The sequence below is a fragment of the Pinus tabuliformis genome, chromosome X (assembly GCF_031772625.1).
Source record: "Pinus tabuliformis cultivar Carrire ecotype Pingquan chromosome X, CPIR1, whole genome shotgun sequence".
Taxonomy (NCBI): domain Eukaryota; kingdom Viridiplantae; phylum Streptophyta; class Pinopsida; order Pinales; family Pinaceae; genus Pinus; species Pinus tabuliformis.
Window position 1 is genome coordinate 1,376,827,340 of NC_142308.1, and position 27,056 is coordinate 1,376,854,395.

Below are 27,056 nucleotides of genomic sequence, written 5' to 3' on the forward strand. Positions count from 1 at the left end.
CAATTTCAATATTTACCACAACACGAAATTGTCTTCTTTGGTTTATTTGCCCAACTTTATATTTAAACCATCAATTTTAGAGTGCGTCCAAGGATGGAGGAACGAAGAGTAGGCACGAATTTCGAGACAGGAGGAGGTTGTGCACGTAGTTCGAGGCAACATTTTGTAGGTGGGTTGATTTTTCACTTTGTCGAATTTTGACAAATTTTATATGGTTTCAGTACTTCTCGACACCATGAACGCAATGGCATTGTCCATTTCTCCATCAAAGTTCTGCATGTTTTGGCCATTTTTTAGTATGCAGGTGGAACCATGATCACTGCAAAAATAGGGAGTAAAACCACGATCCTTGAAATCTTCCCGAGGTAATTTTTCTGCATGTCGGAATATAATCAAGTTTACAGTTGTTTTTTATGGTTTTCTGCAGGGACCGCAATGGTGAGGTCAGATTCACCTTTGGAATTGCAGATTTCCAGTCCACCTATGGAGCAGAATCTTTGGGGAATCTAAGGGGAATCTAAAAGATTCCTTGAGCCCCAGATTCTCAATTTCTCAGAATTCAGAAATTCGACAGTCAATTTTGCACTATTCGACGACAGAAATCTGATGGTGCACTTATATTTCTCATTTTATCATTTCATTTTGTAGCCACTTTTCTAAGTGGAGTGCAGGTGTCAACATTCATGTGTGAACAATCATTTCCATGCGATTGATGTCGTAAGATCGATGGTCTGAGCAGCTTCAGTAGTTTGACATCCACTTATTCAAATGACCCTTGGTTGTGAGGTGTATGCAATGTTCTTCTACTTCTTTTGCTATGCATTGTGCTGCACAGCTCCCTGCTTGATGTTTGATGTGGGATCCTATTTCTTACTCGTCTGTATGATTCCTTGCTTGATGTGATGCAGAATCGTTTATGTGATGTACTTGTTTTCATGATTTTCCATGTTGTGCTTTGAGATCCCTTTATTGTATGTTAATGGGATCCTCATATTGTCATCATGCATGTCTGCACTGAGATCCCTTTTATGCCATGTTGGTGGGATGCTCATCATGAATGAGTTTTATGTCATATTGATAGGAGTCTTTTCACTGAGAGTTCCTATAGCGAAACATCTCTTGGAGCCACTCCTGTGTGAGGGCATTTTTCCTTGAATGATAAGAACATCACCTCTATGTACATCATCACTAATGACATCACTTAACGCAACAACCTACACCATCTTAACATTGGGGCCCGAAGACGTAGTCCCTCCTGGACGAACTTCATTATCAATGGCTTATGTTTTCATGTGTTGATGAATTTCATGTTCCTCTTCTTTACCGCATGCATATGTATTCATTTATATTCTCTTAAAAATGAAATTTAACACAAGACAAAAGTAAAAGGTCTTGGAAGGGTCCTTCATCACACCTAGACCCGAATCAGGTGGTATCAGAGTGGTCTTTGTGTTGATGTGAATTGCAACATGAAGAATGGAACATGCAACGACAGAGGATGAAAAGGCGATGTACGAGACCATGATAAAAATTCCCAAAAGGGTGGAAATCGTGTATGAAACTCTATAGAAAGAGACAGAGGAAAAGGAGTGGTTGCAGCTTCATTTGCGAGCCACAGAAAAGGCCCTAGAAAAACTAAAGCACAACAAGTAGAATCTTCAAACAGATAACGTTGAATTGAAAATGCATCTACATGAAGAGAAAGAGGAAAAGCATAGTTTGCTACGACAACTGCAAGCTAAGGACAAGGCCTTGGAAAAGCTGCAGCATGACTATGCAAGGTAAAAAGTACTTCTCCATCTTCATATATGTTTCATGATGATGATTTCGCTGTTGTTGAAAATAATACCACAGGAATTGACTCTAAACTGTTGAAGAAAATGGGGTATGAAGGAAAAGGCTTGGGTGTTAATGGCCAAGGCATTGTCAACCCCATCAAAGTAGAGGAATTACAGTGTCGAAGGGGACTTGGGTATGTCAGAAAGGAAGTTGGGGAAGGAACTGAGACAACTAGCGAAACACCAACAACAGATGATGAGAAGCACTCATTAGTTCTTTCCAAATCAACAAAGGAGCTAAAAGATGTTGATTTCCTTTTGGTTTCATCTTCACATAGTATGATTTTTGTTTGAAATTTGGAGATGCCAATTACGGGGAAAAGCATGAGGCTCCTTACAAGGATGAGGCACGAGGAGGAAAAATAACTTGGTTTCAATAACCAAGTCATAACTCAACCATTGGAGGTTGTGCAAAGACCTCAATTCGTAGGCTTGAGATACACCAAAGGAGAATGCTCGAAGGTGTCATATTATTCTGAGACATCGTTGAAATAATCAAGGAAAGAGAGCAATGGGAAAACATCCCCATCATCTAATGGCAATTTCCATTGCAAGGAAAGAGTTGAGGCCAGCTCTCACCGCCATACTTACAGTAGAGACGACAAGGAAAGGTATAACCAGTTTCGATATCCGAATGTTCATTTCGATTATAATCATGTTGTTAATGATTAGAGTAATTACATAACCAAACATTTTCTAAGTGTTGGAAAAGAATGGCAGCACACAAAAGGATGAGGCATGAAAGGCCCTTTCAACAGCATGTCAAGAAACAGGTTAAGCAAATCTGGAGGAAGAAGATGTATTGCAGTCATTGCAATAGAAATGGCCATCAAAGAACCAATTTTTGGAGGCTCCATCCGGAGTAGCGCCATAAAAACAAAGTATTGGTGCATGAACCAAGTGAAGTAGTTGTTCGACCGGCAAAGCCATCATAATGAGGCGACCCATTCACATTAATAAGTGAAAAATGGTTTCTAGACATGTTGTCATTTCATGGTCGTGCTTTCATAAATCATTTCTTGCATTCTAAGATGTAAAAGTGACAATATATTTCCATCACTTGTTTAGCAACAATGATGTTTGGTCTTATTTGGTGTCGCATGTTAAACTGTGAAAGTGATGTCATGTTTCCATCACTTGTCAAAAGCAAAAATAGTGTTGGCCTTATCTTTGTAAATCATGTGTTGCAGTGATGATGTGTTTTCGATCACTTATTGAAGCAACAATGTTATGTTGGCCTTGTTGTCATAGATTGAGTATTGCGTCATCCTTGATGTAAACTTGACCACCAAGTATGTATTATAAACTCGTGGAAAGTGTGGGACGTTTGGGTCATTAGTTGGTCATGAAAGTCAAGCATGTAATTTGCAAAAGAATGTATTATAGGTTGCTGAGGTATCAGGTGTCAGCTCATCAATTAAGGCTCCAAAGAACAAAGGTGAAGGAGATGGAAGCAAGACCTTTTCAGGATGCTTGTGATGCAGAAAAGTTATAAAGAAGTTGCAGATTATTTTTCATGCTTTTGAAGGACCAAAAGCTCCTCAGTGGGGAGGATTGGTCCAAGTGGCTCTAGAGACACACAGGACAAAGAGGGCTTATGAATGCTCGAAAATCAAAGTGTTTGGATTATGCTTGAAATAGGTTCATGTTATAGATCTCGTCGTTGTGATCGTTTTGGTGAGAACGGTTCATTAAACTGAGCTCGTATGCGAAAGATAAAGCTCTTCAAGGTTTGACATGACAGGGGAAAATAGGGGCCCATAGTGTGCCACATGGCATCCCAATAAGCACGTGGGACCCACATGGCAGCCCATCAAGCATTGAAACATGGTGTTCTTTCATTAACTCCTTATTCCTGCAAAAATACAAAAGAAATATATTAAATACCAAATAAAAACAAAAAAAAAATCATTAAAATATGGTTATTATAACCATATATTAAATCATATAAAAAAAACATTGTATAAATAAAAAAATAAAAAACAAATTTTATATTAAAATCAAAACCCATGCCAACAAATATATTAAAATGGGTATGGGTTACATTATCTTAACATGGTTGTTGTAACCAACATGAAAAAATCCACTCAAAAAAATTAATGGTGGAAAAATGTTAATGGTGTTGTGTATATCCATATACCAATGGCCCATTAAAAGCGCCCGTCACTTCCACAACCAATGACCAAAAACATTAATGCAGTAGGACTTTGGAAACAAACCACACCTCCATTTTAGTTTAATGAAACTATAATGTATTTAAAATGGGAATGATGGGGTTTGACCACCCAACCCCTCCTCAACAAATTTCAATTTTTACCACAACACCAAACTATTTTCTTTGGTTTATCTGCCAAACTTTATATGTAAACCCTCAATTGCACAATGCACCCAAGGATGGAGGAACCAGGAGCATGCATGGATTTTGAGAGAGGACTAGGTTATGCACATAGTTCGAGGTAGCATTTTGCATGAAGTCCGAATTTTCACTTTGTCAAATTTTGACAAATTTTATATGGTTCCAGCACTTCTCAATGCAACAAATGCAATAGCGATGTCTGTTTCTCCATCAAAGTTCTGCATGTTTTGGCCATTTTTCAGTATGTAGGTGGAATGATGATTGATGCAAAAACAAGGAGGAGAACCACGATCCTTGAAATTTTCTCGAGGAGGTAATTTTTCTCCATGTCGAAATATAGTCAAGTTTACAATCGCTTTTCATGGTTTTCCACAGGGATCACAAGGGAAAGGTTAGGTTCACCTTTGGAGTTTTAGATTTCCAGTCCACCTATGGAGCAGAATCTTTGAGGAATCTAGCGGGAATCTAAAAGGTTCCTTGAGCCCTAAATTCTCAGTTTCTCAAAATTCAGAAATTTGATAGTCGATTTTGCAGTATTCGATGTCGCAAATCTGATGGTATGTTCAGATTTCTCATTTTCTCATTTTATTTTCCAATCATTTTTCTAATTGGAGTGTAGGTGTCAACATTCATGTATGAGCAGTCATTTCCACATGATTGATGTCATGAGATCGATGGTCTGAGCAGCTTCAACAATTCGACATCTGCTTCCTGAGATGACCCTTGGTTGTGAGGTATATGCAGTGTTAATGTACCTGTTTTTCTATGCATTGCACTACACAAGTCCCTACTTGATGTTTGATGTGGGATCATGTTTCTTACTCATTTCTATGATTCCTTGCTTGATGTGATGCGGAATCATCTATGTGATGTACTTGTTGTCATGATTCGCCATGTTGTCTTTTGAGATCCCTTTTTTTTATGTTTATGGGATCCTCATATCGTTGTCATGCATGTTTGCACTAAGATCCCTTTTATGCCATGTTGGCGGGATGCTCATCATGCATGATTTTTATGTCATACTAATAGGAGTCTTTTGACTAAGAGTTCTTGAAGCGGAACATCTCTTGGAGCCACTCCTGTGTGAGGGCATTTTTCCTTGTATGATAATGACATCACCTCTACGTACATCATCACTATTGACAGTAATTAATGTAGCGGCTTACACCATCTTAACACTGGGGCCTGGAGACGTAGTCCCTCCTAGATGAACTCCATTATCAACGGCTTATGTTTTCATGTGTTGATGAATTTCATGTTCCTCTTCTTTACACCATGCACATGTATTCATTTATGTTCTTTCAAAAATGCAATTTAACACATCACGAAAGTAGAAGGTCTTGGAAGGTTCCTTCATCACACCCAGACTCGGATCAGGCCCACTTGTCATATTATTAGCCATCCATCTGAAGATGAACATAGCGTTTCATTGCATCATTTAAGATTGTTTCCATTGTGTATAATTTCTTTACTTGATTTACATGCAAATTGTATTTTACATTCCAGCACTAGAGGTGATTTGGTGTTAATTACCTTCCTGATTGTCTTTTGTCTAATTTTGTAAATAATTTCCTTTAAGAAGTAGGATTAGAGATAGGAAAACTTCACACCAGTTCTAGCATTACTTGTGCTTCTTCTCTAATTTTACGAAACCATCGGGTTGACAATTAAGTTTTGAGGAGTTTGCTCATGCATAATTCCTACACCCAACATATGCTGCTTTAGCAGCACGAAAGTACCTAAGGATTAAGCTAGGGTTGCGTGAAGGTCGATCGCATACTTTTGCGAAGGTATTCAAGGCCACAATAGAGGGTTTTTCTGGCAAGCCCTAGAGTGAAAGCGACCTGTGCGACGGCAGGGATAGAAGGAATCAAACAACGTCACAACCATCTCACAGTGCGAAAACTTGGTTCTAGCATCCCCCCATACTTCTTCAGGTGAGACTTTGATCCGCGCTCCGCACACTGATGCCAAAAGGGCTAGTAGTGTAGGGATTTGTTTTGCTAGTTAACGTTGAACTTGGGTCAGTCCCCTCAAACCAAAAAATTTTTAACAACAAAATTTGAGAAAGGCTTTTCTCTTGTTGAGTAGGTTTATAAATTTCTCACCAGTGTGAAAGACCTGCCCATGAATGATGAGATTCGAATGAAAACATTTTTTCTATATCGTCTGATGACCCATGGTATGGCGACATCCTCACATATTTTTTAACCCAAGAATTTGTGCCTCATATAACTTGTGATTATTGACAACGTATTCATCGCGAATCCCCCTACTACCTCCTTCTAGGTGATGATCTCTATCATCATGGTGTTCATACCATTCTATGGCATTGTCTCACTCATGCGGAAGTTGAAAGACTACTTAATGATTGTGATAATGATGTATTTAGTGGTTACCTATTAGGAATGAAGACTTCTCATAAAATCATGCACACCAGCTAATTTTTACGTTCTCTCTAAATCCATTGCATTGAGATAGTTGAACACTACCACAAATGTCGAATCTTTGCCGCTAGGACAAGGGCTCCACTTGCGAGTCTGCACCACGTCATCACCACTAGTCATTTTTAGAAATGGGACATCAACTTTATGGAGTGTAACAACACCTCATCCAATCGTTATAAGTAAATTATTGTGGCTGTTGACTACTTCATCGAACGAGTCGAAGCCATTGCCACATTAAATAACACTATGGTAACCATGGACCATTTCCTCGTTAACCATGTTATTGCTCATTTTGTTATTCTAAAACAACTAATCTCTGACCATGGCTAACACTTTGAAAATGAAATTTGGTAGGAGATAACTTCGCTTTTAGGTTTTGATCACCAATATTCATTGTCTTATTATGCAAAAGGGAATGGACATGTTAAAATTGTGAATAAGATTATTAGTACCATACTTCAACGAACAATAAATAAGCACAAGATGAATTAGAATTGAAATCTCGTTCCTATGTTATGGTCCTATATAAATTTTGTTAATGTTACCACTACTTTACTCCTTTCGACCTTGTCCATGCAGAGGAGGAATTAATACCAATTGGGCACCAAATTGCCTTCCTTCACCTTTCCATCAACAACAATTTTTCAACACACTATATAACTTTATCAATCAAGATACATCATGCCCCGATAAGAGAAAGGTTACATCGAAGTGTGGAATATTATGAGGAAATGGTGTTCTGAACGATGAAGTGACATCTATGAGCTTAGCTTCTAGATAAAAGGAGCTCATCTGCTTATCAACTCATGACTAAATCACCTAGGAAGAGAGAAAATTATCAAATGGGAGGCACTCACAGACAAAAGTTTTCACGGTGGTAGAAAATTGTGTTTTACATGTTAGGCATATTAGAGGCCATTATAATAAGTATATGTACACTGTCAATATCTAATGGGATTTAAAAATCCTCCTAACTAGATTACATGTTGATAAGAATGAAATTAAGGAAGGCACCCTATTTACGTTGACTTATATGTAGAGGCACATGATAACAGTGGATTTAAGGCTCAAACATATGAAGAAGCACATTGGGATTGCTCCTGTTCTTCACTTGTCCCCAAGAAGTGAAAAGGATCCCATTCTATTTGAAGCCATTAGTTCCAATAAATATTATTGAATGTATTTCACTTCCTTTGTTTTCAATTCTATGGAGTTTTTTATTTAAAAATGGCCTCGAAGGTCCAATAACTAGTGATGGCATTTTTGTCTCAAGAACTATGGTCATCAATCTATCTTTTGGAACTTTGAAACTATTGAAAATAGACTTCACAAGACATTAATATAAATGTGTGATTCAAAGAAATGGAAAAATTTATGTTTTTGAAGTACTCCCCTCGAAAAAAAAACTCTCAAAAAAAATAGGAACATAAAAATCTGCCTTCAATATGTTATATACAATAGCATGCTATAAATGTGTGTGTGTGTGTGTGTGTGGATCCTAATTTGTGAAGGGAACCAAATGAAATATAGATTTTTAACCAAAACACAGAGATACAATGAAACTTGAATTTTATTAATAAATAAAAAATGTTGAAACTGTAAAAATACAAAATGAAAAAAATAGTTCGAATGGTGGTAGCTTATCTCTGAGAAGAGAAGTGATGGCTATGCACCTTTAGCAAAGTGAGCTAAAATGATGCTTAAAGCCCTTTTAAGGTCAAAAGTAATGAAAAAACCCTAAACATTTTAAAAAACTAACCATATGAGATGAAAAATTAAAAGGTTTATAGGCTCCAATGCGGTGACATGGAACATCAATTTCTTGGGATAATAAATTTTTCATATAATATTTTTTTGGCATACCTGGTAGCCTATTGGTAAGGTCTAACCGAGAATTATACATTTTATAATGACCTATGGTGTGTCTATAGTAATAGCCTAGGTCCTTTCCATGTCAACCAATCATTATGTAGGTCCTCATAAAAGCCCCAGAAGTTTAGGACACGAAGAAAAGTAGAAATTTTCCAATATGGAGAATTGTGTTTTTAGTCAATGGAGTAGTTGGATGGGCACTAGATTATATATATATATATAGAGAGAGAGAGAGAGAGAGAGAGAGAGAGAGAGAGAGCATTATCATATTATACTATACTATATTTTTTTAAGTAAAAGATATATTTATAATATATAAATTTCTATTATGCTAGGTTCCTAAAAAAAAGTAATAACAATTTATATAATAATTTTTCTTTAATATATTTTTAAATTTCATAAAAGATTAGATATATTGAGTTTATTTTAAGTGGTTGGCAAAATGATTATTCTAATCTAGGAAATGACACGACAAACATTTTTATAATAATTTTCAGAGATATTATTGAGTTTTAATATTTATTGGAGACCAAATTATTCGTTTATATCACTTGCAAGCTATTAGATATACTATTGAGTTATAGTTTCAAATTATAGATTTGGTATTTTTTTCTTTAAACAAAAAGAAGAATAAGCTTTTATATTTTAAGAATAAATTTTTACATGTATCGTGAAGGTAACTTTTACATCCTTTCCATCTCTAATATATGTCAAAATTTGTTTCCTTTATTTTCTTTGTACTTCCTAATGGCCTTCTTTTTTTTTTAATTTGAAATTTTCACATCCTATACATGTATACTATTCTTCTTATATGTGTAAATACCTTTAAGAAACATGTGAAATAAGACAACATTGTAATTTAGCATCTTATTGATTTGACCCGTGAGTCTTCCCTTTTGTTCATGACTTTCCTTACAAAGGAGTAGTTGTCCTCTCGACATTTAGAAGTCCTTGTGGTATTGTTAACATTTTTATACTTAAAAATATGGACCAGGCTAGATATTTTCATTTCCATTACAGGGTAACGTGTTAAAAATGGAAGACAAAGACTTTATTCATCAAACTTCTTCGTCTGAGAGTTTTTAGCTATGTGACAAACTCTACCACAATAAAAACATTTCGGTCCTAAATCACTTATGTTTGAGGACATACCTTGAGGTGGTTTTCTTTGTGGTGTACTTCCGCCTTTCAATCCTGCACTCATTCCCTTTGAGGGCTTCTTTGCTATTAGAGAAATATCTAAACTCTGAGGTTTTAGAGTCATCTGCCTCTCTTCCTCTTGCATGAGGATTCCTGTCATTTTTTCGCAATTGGGGGCTTTCTCTCTCACATTCAAGCCCTTGATAAACATCTGATAGTCATGAGTCATACCATTCATGGTGATCATGGACAAGATCAGTGTTTGACACTATCTCTCCTATGTAGCCCAACTTATGTCCGAGCTCCTTGATTTGATACATGAATGCAATGAGTGATTCATTCTCCTCCATTTTAATGGAGAAAATATTACTTTTCAAAAACAACATGTGGTTTGTGTTTTTCATCTCTAAAGTTCCTTGAGGGTTTTCCAGATGTCGTTTGTTGATTTACATTCATGAATGTGAGGGATAATACAGTGTTTCACTAACAATTTTAACAACACTTTTTCTTTGTTCTCCCTCTTTTCCCAATCATGCACTGTTGTTGTTATTCCTCGTGTATCTAGGTTTGGATTCAACTCATATGATCATAATAGATTTGAAGGCAGTCCACCACTAAGGAGATGATGTAGGAAAATCCAGTTGTCAGCAAGATATAGGGATCATGATCTTATAACTAGTATGTTAAATGTTGTTGAACCCTCTAATTATAAAGTAGCAAGTCAATATAGTGAATGGAGCAAAGTTATGGAAGAGGAATACTAGTCAATACTTAAAACCAAAACGTGGGATCTAGTTGAACTAAAACCCATAGGTTGCAAATGATTATACAAGCCTAAATTTAAAGCAGATGGGAGCATAGAAAAAATAATGTTAGGCTGGTTACAAAGGGGTACTCATAGAAAAAGGGCATAGACTATGAGGAAAATTTCGCCCCTGTAGCTAAATTAAACACAATTATAATGTTAATTGATTTATATACCAAACATCATTGGACGATACACCACCTAGATGTGAAATCTACATTCTTAAATGGGGAATTAAAAGAAGAAGTGTCTTTAATGCAACCTGAAGGGTTTGTTAAAAAGGGGGAGGAACATTTAGTGTGTAGATTGAAAAAGGCATTGTATGGACTAAATCATGCACCGACTTCATGGTATGGTAAAATTGATTCATCTTTCCTAGAACATAGTTATAAAAGAAGCAAGAATGACCATAATATGTATACAATGTTTGATAAAAAGGGGTAAATTATTTTGATTTATTTATATGTAGATGATCTTATCATTACACGAAATGTTGATGACCTGGTTAGAGAAATAAAAAAGAAGATGTCATAGGTTTTTGAGATGAAATATCTCGGAGAGTTACACTATTGTTTGGGTCTTGAAGTCTGGAGGGATTCTGACCAGAGTTTTCCGTCTCAAGGAAAGTATGTCTGGAGTTTATTGGAAAAGTTCAGAATGAATCAACTCAAAGCAGCCTGAGTGCCTTTACAGCAAAATACGAAATTTCACAATAATAATAATGGTTATAAAGAGGTCCATGAAACACTATATAGATAGATGATTAGAGATGATTGGGAGTCTAATTTACTAGACTACAGTTAGGCCAGATTTCAACCACCGTCATCTGACCGTGGGAGCTGGGCCGCTTCAAAGAGCATACGTTCAAAATTATATGGGATTCATATGGCATTTCTGTTTAGTTTTGGGATCTACTTATTGCTCACGGAAGGAGCTACATTCTTTCCAACTGAACAAACTATAGAAGATATCAATGATAATTTTCGATTCCTTTTATTTTCTTTCAATCTATCTAATCGGCTCAAGCACAATCTCTTCCATTTGCAGGTAACTTTTTCTCACTCCCTCATAGGAAGTTAAATGTCCGTTATGAAGCGTTCATTTTCAATGTGTCCTGCCCTGTTTGGTTGTCTTCATGCAGTGTTGTTCGCTTATTATGTGTGAAGTATGTTATGACTCAAAAAGAGGAGGGTATGAAAGGCCGATAACGTGTTTCTTAACTGTGAGTTTCAAGTCCATAATTGTAGCTTAAAGTGATGTACCATTTACTTACGCTCTAGGAGATTACTTCCCTATCTATCCATGAATTATTACTTCCAGCGGTTGCGAAGGTAATTTTATCCGGCTACCAATTTAATCTCGTGAAATTCGTTTGAACCAAATTTGAAATGTAAAATTTATCTCCAGTTTAAACAATTTTCATGGACTGAATCTCTATACATGTATAAAAATACATTCTAAACCACGCGTAACTACCAGCTTCAAATAATTTATTTCGCCTTATTTAATTTTTAATTTTTTATATGATCAATTTTTGACTTCGAATTAATGTCGGAATTTGGAAATTTCTCCCATTTCCATGCGTTGTGCTCCCTTCCTTCTTTATCATCTACTTTATACGATGTCATGTATATAATTTGTTCAACTGATATAATCCATTCATTAGTAACGATCTCTTTAATCAATTAAATTTTATTAGCATATAACTCTTCGGTGATGAAGCCAATAACCATTCCTAACCTACAAAACCATTTTTGCGACTAGATCGTACGAGGATATATTGCATCGTAACTTTAATAATCTCCATATTGATTGAAATTCTTAGCGTAAATTTCAGTGACGTGGTGGTGGATCATTTTATCACTATTGGAAATAGACGATTTATCATTACATTGCTTAATTTAATTTGGGAATGGCGATACAAGAGATCACTCGTACAAATTGGAATATGGAAAATAAAGACTTATTATATTTATTTTATATGTATATTATTTTATGTACTGGTTTTATACTTGGATTGTGAATACGAGTGTTGATATAGGCAAGGGCTAACCAGCCATATATTGAGTCATAAATGCCCTTGCCAGCTATGTATGTGGTTCAAACTGGGGATGGCATACATATCCATAGGCATCGGACTCCGGCGGCCACCTCGCGTTTCCGATGACCCACGCGGGACCCACCCCGTCTCGTTCAATAACATAATTCTGAGAACTATTTTCGCGCGCCACCATAACTCTGCAACCAGAACCCGTTTGCTCTGCAACCCAGTGCCCGCAGGACTGAAGCGCTGCGCGCCACCGAAACTCTGCAACCAGAACCCGTTTGCTCTGCAACCCAGTGCCCGCCGGACTGAGCTCTGTTACCTCCTGGTAAATTCCTGCACCGTCTCTGCAAATGACAAATCGTGGTTTTAAACATTCATTTTGTTTTAAATCTGTTTTAAAGACTGCTAAAACCCTCGCATTCTCTCAACATTCTGTAATTATAAATCTCTGTGTTCGCTTAAGGAGTTCGATTCGCATTTTCATATTAACCAAGGGTATTGCATTTCATATTAACCAACGGTTTGGCTGGATTGATCGACTGTGTAGAAACCCATACACAATTATTGCTCTATTAATCTACAGGAAAATCTTCACATCGTGAATAGAAAATCGTTGAAACAAAAGGGTAATGAAAGCTCCGCTGCTATCGAGTAGTTTATGTGAATGATCCGCATTAAAATGGGTCACAAAACCATAGATTATAATCATGCAGAGCCAAACTTGTAGCTGAAGGAGATAAAGAATAAGAAGAATGGCCAAATCCTTCTAGTCTCAGATAAACTTGTAGTGTAAGATAACATATGCATTACATAGTAGCAGCAGCTGATTGTTACCTTTCATCAATTATGCATGCTTGGTTGCATAGGGTATCCCATCTGAGGCACACCTAAAGAAGAAACGGGAATTATATGCCCAGGCGAATGACCACCAATACCTTTCTGAGAATATGGACCTAGTGAATGGGGAGATAGCATCATATGGTTGCCCCCTGTTGGAGATCCCATAGAATTTACCATGGTTGCTCCTCCCAGTGATGACGGATACATCATATTTGAAGAGCGACTAACAGCAGAAGGATTATGAGAATTTGTAATAGTAGAAGATTGCTGCAGATGAGGCTGCTTCATTTCTGCCCCATTTACACTTGTTATATCATGTATGCTAGACCTTTTCTTCTCCTTGTTCCCAGAACTAAGCCTGAGGAAATACTTTTGGGCGTGGCTTGCAACTTGAGTAGGTGTCCGTGAGACCACAAAGTTTCTTGATATGCTTCTCCAATCACCTTTGCCATATTTATTCAATCCCATCAAGAAGAGTCTGCACCATACAAAGATGCAACAAATTAACTTCAATCCTTTTCTGCAGTACAAATCAAGATGTAACAATTCTTTTTTTTTTTTTGTATATAATCGTATAATTGCACCAAGAGAAGCAAGACACTCTACAGCCCAGGGTGGAGGAGATCTATGTCATGTCTAACACTAATAAAACCAAAAACAGAGATACCTATTTTTTTAATTACAATAATTTAAAAAAATTAGAAGTTTAAATTACAAAATAAATAAACAAAAAAAATCTGGCAAATATTTAATTTGCAATATTTAGACAACTACTAGAAACTAGCATAGACCCATCTGAACCTTGGGTCTATTAAGCATCAAGAGAGATAAAAAATGGAGAGGTGCAAACCCCAATATTTATTAAATAGTACATGGTGGTGCAAGAAGATTGAGATTTGTACGTCTGGTTTTTTAAATCCCTGCTGGGATTTCATAGGTTTGGGTTTAAGATGGATCAGATAGCAAATGCTTTTTACAGCTGACTATACATTTCAGTTGAATATGAAACTGTTTCTTTTCCGGTCCAAATGAGAGACACTAAAGAGTTTTTCCTGCACACTAAACCTATTTATATATTCAATAGCTCATCTGATCTGTCATGACGATAGAGGGAAGCATCAATATATATTCAATAACCCATCTGATCCGGTTATGATATTATAGGAAAGCTTCAACCTCAATCTGTAAACGATGAGTCAGGTTTGGTTTCCCAGTCTCCATACAGCAGTCAAGAGTTTGGGCTTTGTGGAGAATAAGACTTTTCAGACACAAAATAAGAATTATTAACAAAGGCAAATAATCCATTCTCATCTAGGATAATCCAAAACTCTCATGTAATGATTTAGCTAAAGCAAACTGCCTTCAAGGCACTTAATTACAATTTTGTACGATTGGTTGAGTATCCTGGTTTTTCATGTTGGTCTGGAAGTAAGAGGGACACTGTAAGCTGAAACCTCTCATATCAGAAGATAGGAAACCTTGTCCTTTCAAGAAATTATGAATATCTCATATCAGAAGATAGGAAACCTTGTCCATATTATGAATATCTCATATCAGAAGATAGGAAACCTTGTCCTTTCAAGAAATTATATTTCAAAAATTGCTTTAATAATCCCCAGATTTGACTCACAGGCTATGTATCTATGAAAGTGATTTTATTGTTCAAACTTTATTGGGCATTTTCCATCATTATCCAAAACAGAGCATAACCTTAAAGGTACATACATATAAGGAGGGAGTTAGAAAATCTTCATTTCTTTGGGTACCCCTAGTTCCTAGGGCTAAAAGAGAAGCTCCCCTAGTGGTGATTAAATTCACCCTGAAGACTGGGAAGACAAACTGAGGTGACAGTGGTTTGTCTTCCATGTTGCCTTTGATTTGTTCTAATAAAGACTTTGCTTATTGAGCATGACAAATCAAGCAGTAACTATGCTCATTAATGGATTTGATCCAAAAAAATTTAAACCTGCATAAGGAAAGGCTTCCCTTTATCCCTTTTCTCGTCTTGCTAATAACAGAGCATGGAAGCAGTGCTATTAGGGAAGCTAAAAGGAAAGGTATAATCACATGAAACAAAATTGGTGGGGCAGTTTCCTTAACACCCCTATTATTTGTAGATGATATTTGTTCTCTAATAGTTTGTTGAGGGAAGCAAGGAGACTATAGGAAATTCTAGATACCTATGGGGCTGCTACAAGCAAGGAGGTAAATGTGCAAAAATTTTCAATTTTGATTTAATGTTTTGGAGTAGGAAGTAAAGATTAGTCTATTGAGATTCTTTCCCTATAAGATGCCAAACTTTAATGTAAAATTCTGCTAAATCGTAAAGGGTATGGGAACAAGCACTAGGGTTGACTATTAGAAATAATTGAAGGCAAAATTACAATTGGTATAATAGCTGGTTGTCCATAGGGGGAAGGCTAATTTTAGTCAAGTTTGTTTTGGAGGCTATCCTGGTATTTTAGCAATCTTTGGTATTTATTCCAAAAGAAATCCTTGAGAAAATACAGAAACTATGTTTTAAATTTCTATGGTCTAGGAAGAAGGAAATTTGAGAGCATGCCATTGATAGTGTGACTAGTTATAACAAGGCCAAAGAAGGAGGGTGATTAGGGCTTAAAAAATATTCACTTTTTTGATGCATCTAGTCACTTTTGATTTAACTTATAGGTTTCCATTAACTCTGAACTGGACTTTCATCTAGTCACTTTTGATTTAACTTATAGCGATTTTGGTTATGAGCACTTTTTGGATCACTATCCTTGAAATGATTTGAAAGACAGTTTGAAGGAGAGATGAAGCTGAACAGTAAAAGTGCATCAATATCCTTATAAATTTCTATATACAAACTGTATGCTCTTTTCTATTACACTGCAATAAATTAGAGGTTTCCATTAACATTTTTTAATAATAATAAGTTCTGGCTACTTAATGCGGATCATTCACAAGGCTGTGTAAGCATTCTTGAATTATGAGACTAGTAACAGAAAAAGGAAAAATGGTTACTTCAAGTTAAACTGATATATGGATAACCACAATTACATACACAATATTAGCAAGTGGATGTGCAACACCAGCTTGTAGACACATGAAGCTACTCGCCCAGGGACTTGTATAAATGATTATTTTTGGCCTCGACTGCTATATGATTTTTTTGGCCTGGACTCTTAGGAGTGAACATTCACCCTTGATTGTTTGTCCGAATCTACTAGAACTTAACATTTAGGCCCGCAAGTCACCAAACTAGTGCTCTGAGCATTGATCCCTGAGATTGTTTACTCTTATTTCATAAGATCACACTATTTACAATTGCTCAGATCCCTGAGATTGTTTACTTTGATTTCATAAGATCTACAGTACTCTTGTTCCTTTTGGATAATGCTTGTATTTTGATTATTTATTTTTGGTTATAAATTTTGAGCTGACAAAGAGTATATATATATAATTGGCTCGTTTTGTTATATAAGGCCATGGCGGGTATGCGATTGCATAACAACGTGTTTTTTTCTTTTTTCTTACAGCTGAAGCCCCTCCTGGTGCTTTGTTATTGCGTGAGGAGATCAAGGATCAACAGACCTTGGCTCAATCTACAGTTGCAACAGTTGCTCAATCTACAGGACTAGTATCTCTGTCTCAATCTACTGGGTTACCTGTTCCTCTATCTATGAGTTCACAGTCAGCCAACAATATAAATTTTCAAACGCCTTTGCAAGGAGTCAAACAGAGTGAGTTGAAATCAGCTTCATCAATTGCTAAATCCAGTGAAGTCAATCTGGCAGGTGCAAAATTTACCTCAGATGTATCCCAGTCAAAATTGCTTGATATTGTCTCCAGAAGTAACCGACTTATGCAATGGGCATCTGCCAAACCAGCTGAACATGTGCAACCTGTTTCAAGTGTCCAGACGACAACTTCTGGCAGCACTGGTTTTGATAGAAGGTTGGATGGTAATTCCAATTGTGTGGCCAGGGAACCATATGGTGATACAAAACTATCAGGCATTTCTAGTAGTGTTCCTCAATTTATTCAACAGCAGGCACCCATGGACATGCCTCTGTATATGCGTTCACAGCTGAGCTGGATGCATCCTCAGAATCTGTCATCTCATGCCACTTCTCAGGGAGGTGTAAACTCGATGTTAGAATTGCCAAATTCAACCACACAGAGTCCTTTTAATTGCAGGCAGATACCAATGGGAGCTGATACATCCCAATCTCAAAAACAACTATGGAAGTCTTTACCTTCAAAACAGCCTTCTCAACAGACATCTGAATTTTCAAATTCGATTCCACCAGATTTGAATGTAGAAAAACAGTCTCCAAGGTCTCCAGTTAGGCAGTCTTCTGGAATGCTGGTTGATTCACAGCCTGATTTGGCCCTCCAGCTTTGATTTATTGAGCATTTAAAAGGTTGACAGGGAACATAATTCCTTTTAGAACCTGATTCAGTGAGAAATTATGTGTGAATCTCTTGGGACAGTTTTGAATAACTTGAACTTCTTAGTGGTTGGTGAAATTTGTTGGCTAGTTAGGGCATTGAAACTGGTTTCCTTCTATTTGTATGTTTAACTATGCTTGTGGTTCCTTCGCAGGCAAACCAACTTGGTCTTTGTAATATCAAAAGCTCTGCATTTTTGCGACCATTGAAACAGTTCTGTTAATATTATTAAGGGAAAAATTCATGAACTCTTTTAATTATTTCAAATTCTGAGTTTTTCTTGTTTTCATTAATTATACACATTTCCCACTTGGTCCTGAACTTTGGCTGCTGATGACCTGTGATTCTCCAAGCAAGTTTCTAGGAGTACTGCACTGTTTCTAGTCTATTCTGTCAGCATTGTCGTCAAATCTATATCAAACCTCTTTTTCCATCCATATTTTCGGGCCTTAAAAGATTTCCATAGCTTCCCTAGGTGTTTCTTTTGTACCAAAATCTGTGGGATGAATCAAGATAGTGCTACATATCCTTGCTTGGTCCCTTGGCACAGTGTTTTTGTGAGGGAACATAATTCCTTTTAGAACCTGATTCAGTGAGAAATTATGTGTGAATCTCTTGGGACAGTTTTGAATAACTTGAACTTCTTAGTGGTTGGTGAAATTTGTTGGCAATGCTTTATGCTAACTTGCTGTCTGCACTTGCACCATTTGCCTTTAAGAAGTGTGGATTGATAATCACTGCAATGGAGCAAAGTTACATTGGTTGGTGGGAAAGGAATTACCTGATTCGGTGAACATATAATTTCAATTAAACAGTGGTTAAACAATCGATTATGATAATCACTGCAATGGATGCTCCATTGCAAATTATTTTAACCTTCATTTTATAGATTTTATTGCTGATCTCTTTGATCGTATTGTCAGTATGTAATTGAAATTACTGTGTATGGTGCATTTTTTTCTATGTTTCTGCATGTTTAAGATTATAAAAGGAAGAATGATATACCATATCAATCATAAACCCGCTTTCAGTTGAAGCAAGAATATTTATGATCAACTGCTACTTAATTTAAACCAGTGAAAATATCAAAAAGAATTGCTTTAAGAGAAACAGGACATCATTAAATATGCACGCATTGCACCTTTATGCACTTACAGTCTTACACACTGCATCAATCTGAAATATGACGGATCGTGTGTGGGAAGAGAATTCTACAAGTCAAGGGTAAAAACCATTGCATCAATAAATATGTATTCCCTGAAAGGATAAAATAATGACAACACAAATATGTACATCTTGAAAGGGTAAACTGATGATATGCTGCTTGACTAACAAGAACATGATCAAGCAAAATGGATTCACTGCATGCAATTTTGATTGGCCAACTTGATCCACAGATCTGAGACTAGAAGGATTTGATTGGCCAACTTGATCCGCGGATCTGATTGGCCAATTTTGATTACATATAAATTAGAAGGCAGTTTGCTTTAGCTTGAAATACAGAAGAAAAATAGTTTTGTTCGTATCACTTACCTATCAAAGCATGTAACTAAACAAGATTAATACCAACAGAATTAAGGAGAAAACTTCTAGCTACTTGGGCAATGCCATCCAGCACATCAATAATATTATTGCAAGAGCTTCTAATTGATGATGCAAAAGAAGTGAGGAAGCTAAAAATTAAAGCCCAGCTAAAGCAGCTCAGCCTCAAAAAGAACCCAAACCCCATTATTTCATTCTTTGTCATTCTCAGCCTTTGGTGGCATGAATGGCTAATATTATTACTTTCAGTGTTGTGGCCTATTAGTTAGAACCATTACTAACAATTGTACACATTACAATTATGCATTTCTACAATGTCTGCAAATCAACCAATCCCTTCACAGAGTTCCTGTCCTTTGTTCAGCTAGTTAGTTATTTAATAATGATTAAACTATAAAGATTGTAATAATTTCTCCTGCTCATAGGATTGCACTCATCATGAACAATCCTGATTAAATGTCATTTACTACTGTTTGATTTATCATTTATACTTGAAATTAACATCGACTATCACATGCTGGAACCAACAGCTTCAACCAGGGCAGCCACAACAAGAATTAGGAGTCATGGATTTGCTACTAAGTTTGCAAAAACATATTGACTAGTCTTTAAATGATACAAATTCAATTATAACATAATCATCAAAATGGTTGAATAGTGTATTACGTTACACTAGTTTTTTTATGTTGCACGATAAAAGGTTCATTACTCTCAATCAGAGAACATATCTATGAATATGTCAATTGGGGCCTAGCATGGAAATCTACTTAGGAGCTTGGATTATATGGGGACGATGCCCTGGAATGAGAGAAATATATTGCATCCCTGTGATGTTCATGTAAGGATTAAAGGTTAGCCAGACGAGATTATTTGGTCAAAGAGACCAGTTGGTTAGCATTATATTCCCAATATTGGGTCTCGATTTTTAATTTTTTTTGGGTGAAAGTAGGGTTTTTGGGGCTTTAAATGGTACTTCAAGGTGATATGGAAAATGAAATGTTCATTACAATTAAGGGTTTTCCACTGGCTAGAACTTGGACAATAATGTTTTCACCTGGAACAAGGTTGAAGAAGAGAGTGTGCATCATTTGCTTATATTCTGTCCTTTTCTCACTATTCAAGTTTTATATTCTGTCCTTTTCTCGCTATTCAAGTTTTGGAAAGAGATAGAGGGGCTTGCAAGATATGTTTGTAGGAGTCCTCTTGCAGAAGACTGATTGTAGGAGTCCTCTTGCAGAAGACTGATTAAATCATTGGTGTGAAAATCATACTGTGAAGAGGTTTGAAGCTTTACTTACTATCATTGCCTGGGGAGTTTAATTAGCTTATTTGAGAATAAATTAACCCTAATAATCCAATCTACATAGCAAGGACTGAACAATCTTAGTTTTTTCAAACAGTTGAAAGATAACAAACCCCCCAGATATTTTACCCAAGATAGATTGTTGTGGAACTAATTGATAAATCAATGGCTTAGGAATTTTTTTTGATGATGCTGCTCAGGGACAACCTCAATTCAGTGGAGCTGGTGGAATAATTTTCTTTAAGAGGTGCTTATTTTTTTAGTCTAAAGCCGGTCTAGAGAAAGAACTAACCATTAACAAATTTCAGAGTTCAATTAACAAATTTTCAAAGCTCGTGACCTTAAAGTTGACTCTCTTTCTTGCTGATGGAAAAATGTGTAAACAACATCCAAATTTATGTGATTCATAAATGTAATAAACTAGATGAAGAGTGCATGCACTATGGAAAGACAAATGTTAAGATCGATTTTGAGGAAGTCTAGTTCATCACAAAACAATTTTACCATCTTTTTTCAACATGTGTAACAGGAAAAGGATTGAGATGATAGATGGTCTTTCCAAAACTGTTAAAGATCCATTTTAAGTCGAGTTCATCACAACCAATCTCTTTTCAACATGAGTACAGGGAAAGGATTGAGATGGCAGATGGTCTTTCCATAACTACTTTCTGGTTGATTCCTGGTCGTTGGCACATTATTCAAGAGGAACGTGGTCTCTCAGTTGACTATTTTCATCCTTTTTTTCCTTTAAGTCGTCTGCTCTGCTCTATGTATGAAATGTATTCTTGCAGAAATTTATTCTAACGAAGTTGTGGATCATTAATGCTATTCCATGATAATGTGAGCATCCATGCACTGAGAGTGTAGCGTAATTATGCATGGAGGTTGATTAACCTACAAGAAATAAGAGGTCTAACATGAATGTTACTAAAGTTCAGTTGTGACGGTTGTCTCACCCAAATGTCGAAGAATGGTTATCATCAGACGACCAGAGGTTTGCAAACATGCTTGAACCTGGCTATAAAACAGTTGTCCTTAAAGAAACAAAAAGAGAATTAATACTTACATGTTCCAAGTGATCAGCATTCTAAGTTTATATGTAGGTGTTAAGGATTCCAACTTCGTGTCAAGCAACAAGTTGAAGAAAATAAATATGTGGTGAGTGCATATAGTATGGAAAGCAAGGAAAAGAAAGGATACATTACCTAGAATTGCTTGTGTGTTGCAAACCCTACTCAACAAAAATGCTTCAAATGAAGGAAATCAGATTGCTTGTGCAGATAGTTGTGTTGTTTTATGGAGCAGCTGCAAGTATGTGGATGGAATTAACAGGTGTAGATAACAAGGTAACTATGAGCCTTTGGTACCGTCCAAGTATTAATAGGCAATCATGAATGATGCTTGAAGAAGATTGTGCATACATATTATTAAGCTGAGGAGTTATAATTCCATGTCCAATAGTAGTCTAGTCAAGTTTGAAAAATATTAAATGGACATAATTAAAACCAATCAAACATTCACATATTCATATGCACTGAAAGCAATGATCCACACATTTGCCAACTTGTGGATGGCCTTCAGAATCACCAGTAGGTTAAGAATAATTAGTTCACCTCAAATATAATGTACATAATTGGACACATGAATTCAGTTATAACATGATTGGACATCCAAGGTGAATGATATTACAAAACCAAAAAAAAGTACATTAACAAGTACTTTACTGAAAGAACCATGGTATGAGAATCCCAATAAAAATGACAACCATGGTGTATACACATAGTCGAGACCTATATTGATGCTGATCAATGTTTGCCAGTGGAATGAACGATGATCCTGAATCATCTCTGGCACCTGCATCTACACTTGAGATTGCTCCAACCATTAGATCAGTAGAGATTTTATGGATCTCCGCAACGTGCTTTATCGAAAAAGAATTAAATCAAGCACTCCAGATTTTTGCCTCTCTGTAGAGGGGCCTCAAATTGTCTGCGCGAACATTGTAGATGCCTTCCATGTGATTACAGATTAATTCTGAGTTTGTCAGCACTGTTATGTTATTCACCCCATTGTGTTTTGCCTCTTTTAAACCTGCAACAAGTGTAATGTAGTATGCTTCGTTATTGGTTGTCTTTCCCTGCACTTCCCATATTCTATAAATCACATGATTTTTTGCCCCATTGTGAAGGACAATTTTTAAAGATGCTGGACCCGGATTGGGGCGGCATGATACTTCAATGCATAGTGTCCACTTTTCCACCATTCCGTGGGCTTAGAAGCACTGCATAGTGACAACAACAAAATAGATTCATGTTAGAATACTTTAACATGACAAAATATCCTGATTGAAATTGATTATTTTTATGCTACCTCAAGTCTGAATGCACATCCTTGAAAAATAACAGAAAATACCATATCAGTGATAAGACTTAGAGGATGCACATCCTCAGCATCAGCAAGTGTCAGAGGATGAGTCCTCTACCACAATTTGGCTTGACAGCTCTTCAGGTTAATTTTGTTTGGTTTATCCTTCGGTAGATTAACTAATTTTTGCATGAAATGTGATGCAGTCTAAAGAGTGTTTGTCTCCCTGACTTTGGATGTTAGCCATGGTTTTGGATTCTCCTTAACTCATCAGTTAGCTCTGGTATTCTTCCTGATCCAAGAGATCTGTTGTTGAATAATTTCAGGTAGTATCTGATTTGAGTTTGAGTCATGATGGCAAAGGAGAGCTCTCACTCTATTAAGTACCGCATCAATATTTGTAATTTGTTTGTGCTGTTGTAAAACGTTGAGAAAACCCATACGAAACAGAAAAGTAGAGCAACAGATCTCCCGCCCGAGAAAAAAATAACAATATTCTTTTCAAAGCTACTAAATAAATTGGATTGAAGACCTAAAAAACCAATTAATAATGAAACTAAATAAACCCAATTGAACATCAACTAAGTTGATGCAGAAGAAGTGTTTTTAAAATGTTCAAGACAGTTATAATAGGAGATGCGTAACTCAAATACCACTACCCATCTGAAGCATATGTTGGTTTTCAACCATCAACAAAAATAATTTTTCAACTATCGGCACAAACAGACTTGGTGAATCCACCAAAATTCTCAACAATCTTTAACGGAGCAGATATAAGAATATAAGTTCATGAAGTACTTGCAAAAAAAAAGACCCAAAGGAAAAGTCACGAAATGATTATAAACACAATACATCTCATTTTGGAATTATTTTCTGCAAGAGAAGTTCATTGTTTTACTTCTTGACAGTTATATTCTAGATCATAAACACATTACATGTGAAGAGTACATGGAAAGGGAGCTCTTGCGCAGTTGGAAAGGGAGCTCTTGCGCAGTCGTTTGCAGGCAGATGTTGCGCAGAAACCAGCGCAGAGGATGCAGCGGATGGTTGCAGCGGATGCGCAGAGCAGGCGTAGAGCACGTTGCAGAGGATATGCAGAGCAGGATGCAGCGGTTGTTAGCAGCGGATGCGCAGAGCAGGTTGCAGAGGAATCCACGTTCGAAAATGAATTTTAATGAAATGGGCGCGAGGGAAGGGTTTCATTTGAAAATGGGTCCCGGTGCGCTGACGTGGATGGCGGGAACGGAGGGACGGGGCGGGCGGGCCCTCGTTGGTGGGTCCCGGGTATGTCACCGGAAACGCGAGGTCGCCCGCCGGAGTTATGTATGCCATCCCAAGTTTGTGCACCACATACATAGATGGCAAAGGCATTTATGACTCAATATATGGCTGGTTAGCCCTTGCCGTTGATATATATATATTATAGGCTGTTTCGTGCATGGAATATAAACACCAAATTACACCATCATTATTTTTCTATTAAATAAAATATCATTATTATATAAAATTAGTGGTTGAAAGTTAAATATTTATTTATTTATTTATTTATTTATATAATAGATTAATTTTTACATTTTATTTTAATTTATTTTTTAATTGATCATTATTTTATCTCTTTAAAATATATTAAAGACTTCAAAATATTGTACATGTTTTACATTATAAATATTTAAAATTTAATTTCAATATTTATTTTTAAAAATATCTATTTTTTCTTTTTCTTTTGTTAAATTGTAAAACAAAAACATAAAATTCCATTCGATTGAGGAATCATGTAAAATTATAAGAAACTATTCACCCATAGTTGATCGTAAGAAACTATTCACCAATAGTTGATCCTCTGTTTACCTTAGTATGAGTTTATATATTTATAAAATATGATAGATCTTCTATTTTAATATATATCACATGTATTTAACATTCTTCAATATAAGCAACAATTTCTTGATTCGAATCTAATAAGACTAATACTTTACAAAAATGGATTGTCATAAAAATGATATAAAATAATGTGTTTAAGTTATAGCAACTATATTTATTAATTTGATTGTGCTAATTATATTATGGTGGCATTATTTCAACTTCATGACATGATATTTTTAATTCATGCAAAAATAACATACAACTCATTAAAAAACATATAATTAAAATTTGTATTTTTATTATAATATAATATAATTATTTAACTTATTAAAATTAAATAATTTTATTTAATTATATATTATATTGTTTATTTATTAATTTAATAAAATATTTATGTATATAAATATATGAATATTATTAATAACAACTATATTAGTCTTTTTAATTAAAACATATTGTTTATCTTTTAAATATATTTTATTATTTACATAATATTAATAACGTAATTATGATTAATCAATAAATTATTTAAATAATATTCTAAATTATAAAATATAAAAAATTAATAGATTAATATTTTAAGTTAGGTTAATATTACTCTAATAATATAAATTAAATAAGTGGCAAATACTAATAGACATTAATCCATGATAAATATGAAAATACTGAATGAAACATTTGGCATTACCAAAGTTAAAAAAATCATAAAACAAAACTAAATTATAACCTTATTTTAAATTATGATTATTAATTTTAATTATAAAAATAATTAATTATTATTAGTGTTAATTATTATTTGAAATTATTATTCACTCTCATTTTACCATGGACATTGTAACTTGTAGACTAGGTTTGTTATGGATCATGAGTCAATATCTTGGTTTATCAATACTACACGCACAAAAAAATATAACTTATTTTAAATTGCACATGTTCATATAATTAATTTTCATTATATAAATTAAATTTATAAATATATTTTTCAATTATACAAATTAAAGTAATGGAGCCAAGAAAATAATAGAATTTTTATCCTAACTTAATATTATAAACACATCAAAATAAGCTCACACTAAGGCAACCATATAAATTAAATTCATTAGTAAATTCCTATAAATATCAATTCATAGTAAACATCTACTTTATTATACATCTCTTAGCTACAATAAAAAACAAAATCATAAAGAATAATTAAATTACAAATTTATTTAAAGTAATAATAATTATTAATAATTATAAAAGTAATTAATATATAAATTAAATATATATGCATTAAAAATAAACAAGTGTAACCAGAGATTCACCCAGTTTTCTGATTGAAATTCTTAATATAAATTTTGTCACAATGTCATGACTGACTTACAATATGACAAATACGTAAACCCATAATTCATCTCAGATAAAACTTGTTTATAACCTTTTTTAATTAATAAATTTAAATAAAAAATTATAATAACATAATTGCTTTATAAATAAATCATAGCTTTGGATTTACTAATACTTACAAATACATCGCAATTACCCCTTATCCATAAAAGCATCAACATTATACATCAATCAAGATTACACATCATCTATTCCCACTTATGTTAATGCCATTCCTCCTCATCTTGCTATTTAGATCTCACGCCCACGGGACCTCCAAAACCCTCCCTGTTTCCCTATCTCATTTCGCCATCTAGCCTTACAAATTGGCAGTTCTTACTCTGCAACGGAATAACACTGGTTTTCCAGATTCAAGTAGCTTATATTTGGAGAGGTGTCGAATAACGATTCAAATTCCGGTACACCCAGTCGGGTATAGAGTCCCCGACATGCTAAACGTGAACGCACATAGTAAGCCAAACCATATATATCCCGCGTGAAGCTTGACTCAAATGTGCGTGAAACGTTACTCAAAAAATTTAATTAATATAAACGAAACAGAAACCATGTATATCCAGCGTGAAACTTAAATCAAGTGTTTAATTAATATTAACCAGACATAAGGCCAAGAATCATTACATATATGAAACATCATGTCTGACACAGAAACCACTATCCACAAGAAACATCATGTCTGACATAGAACTGACATCGAATGATAAAGTGTTTCACAGCACCGTAGTTTTTAGGGAAACACCATGCCAATCACGCTAGGAATTTCAAATCTAAAACACCGTGTTCGATTAGCAGGAAATTTTTTATTGTAATAAATGGAAA

At 35.2% G+C, this 27,056-nt stretch overlaps 2 protein-coding genes across 3 annotated transcripts; one reads left to right on the plus strand and one right to left on the minus strand.

Moving 5' to 3' along the window:
• Nucleotides 1–12,502: 12,502 nt before the first annotated feature.
• Nucleotides 12,503–18,049, plus strand: LOC149145187 (uncharacterized). 2 transcript variants are annotated; one of them, XM_089448799.1, is made up of 2 exons: nt 12,503–12,830; nt 16,867–18,049. In XM_089448799.1, exons 1-2 carry the CDS (start codon nt 12,552–12,554, stop codon nt 16,966–16,968), a joined length of 381 nt encoding a protein of 126 aa, XP_089304925.1. In that variant the 5' UTR covers nt 12,503–12,551; the 3' UTR covers nt 16,969–18,049. The 2 variants fall into 2 exon arrangements, with proteins under 2 accessions (XP_089304925.1, XP_089304924.1); XM_089448798.1 differs by having other exon boundaries at nt 12,573–12,830.
• LOC149145188 (uncharacterized) lies at nt 12,834–14,140 on the minus strand. The gene is made up of 2 exons (XM_089448649.1): nt 14,137–14,140; nt 12,834–13,893 (listed from the first exon to the last, which is right to left on the minus strand). The coding sequence occupies exons 1-2, from the start codon at nt 14,138–14,140 to the stop codon at nt 13,346–13,348; spliced, it is 552 nt and encodes a 183-aa protein (XP_089304775.1). The 3' UTR covers nt 12,834–13,345.
• Nucleotides 18,050–27,056: the final 9,007 nt, after the last annotated feature.

What these genes read in the sequence shown, in the direction of transcription:
- LOC149145187 (XM_089448798.1), top strand. Translation starts at nt 17,010, where the DNA reads ATGAGTTCACAGTCAGCCAACAATATAAATTTTCAAACGCCTTTGCAA.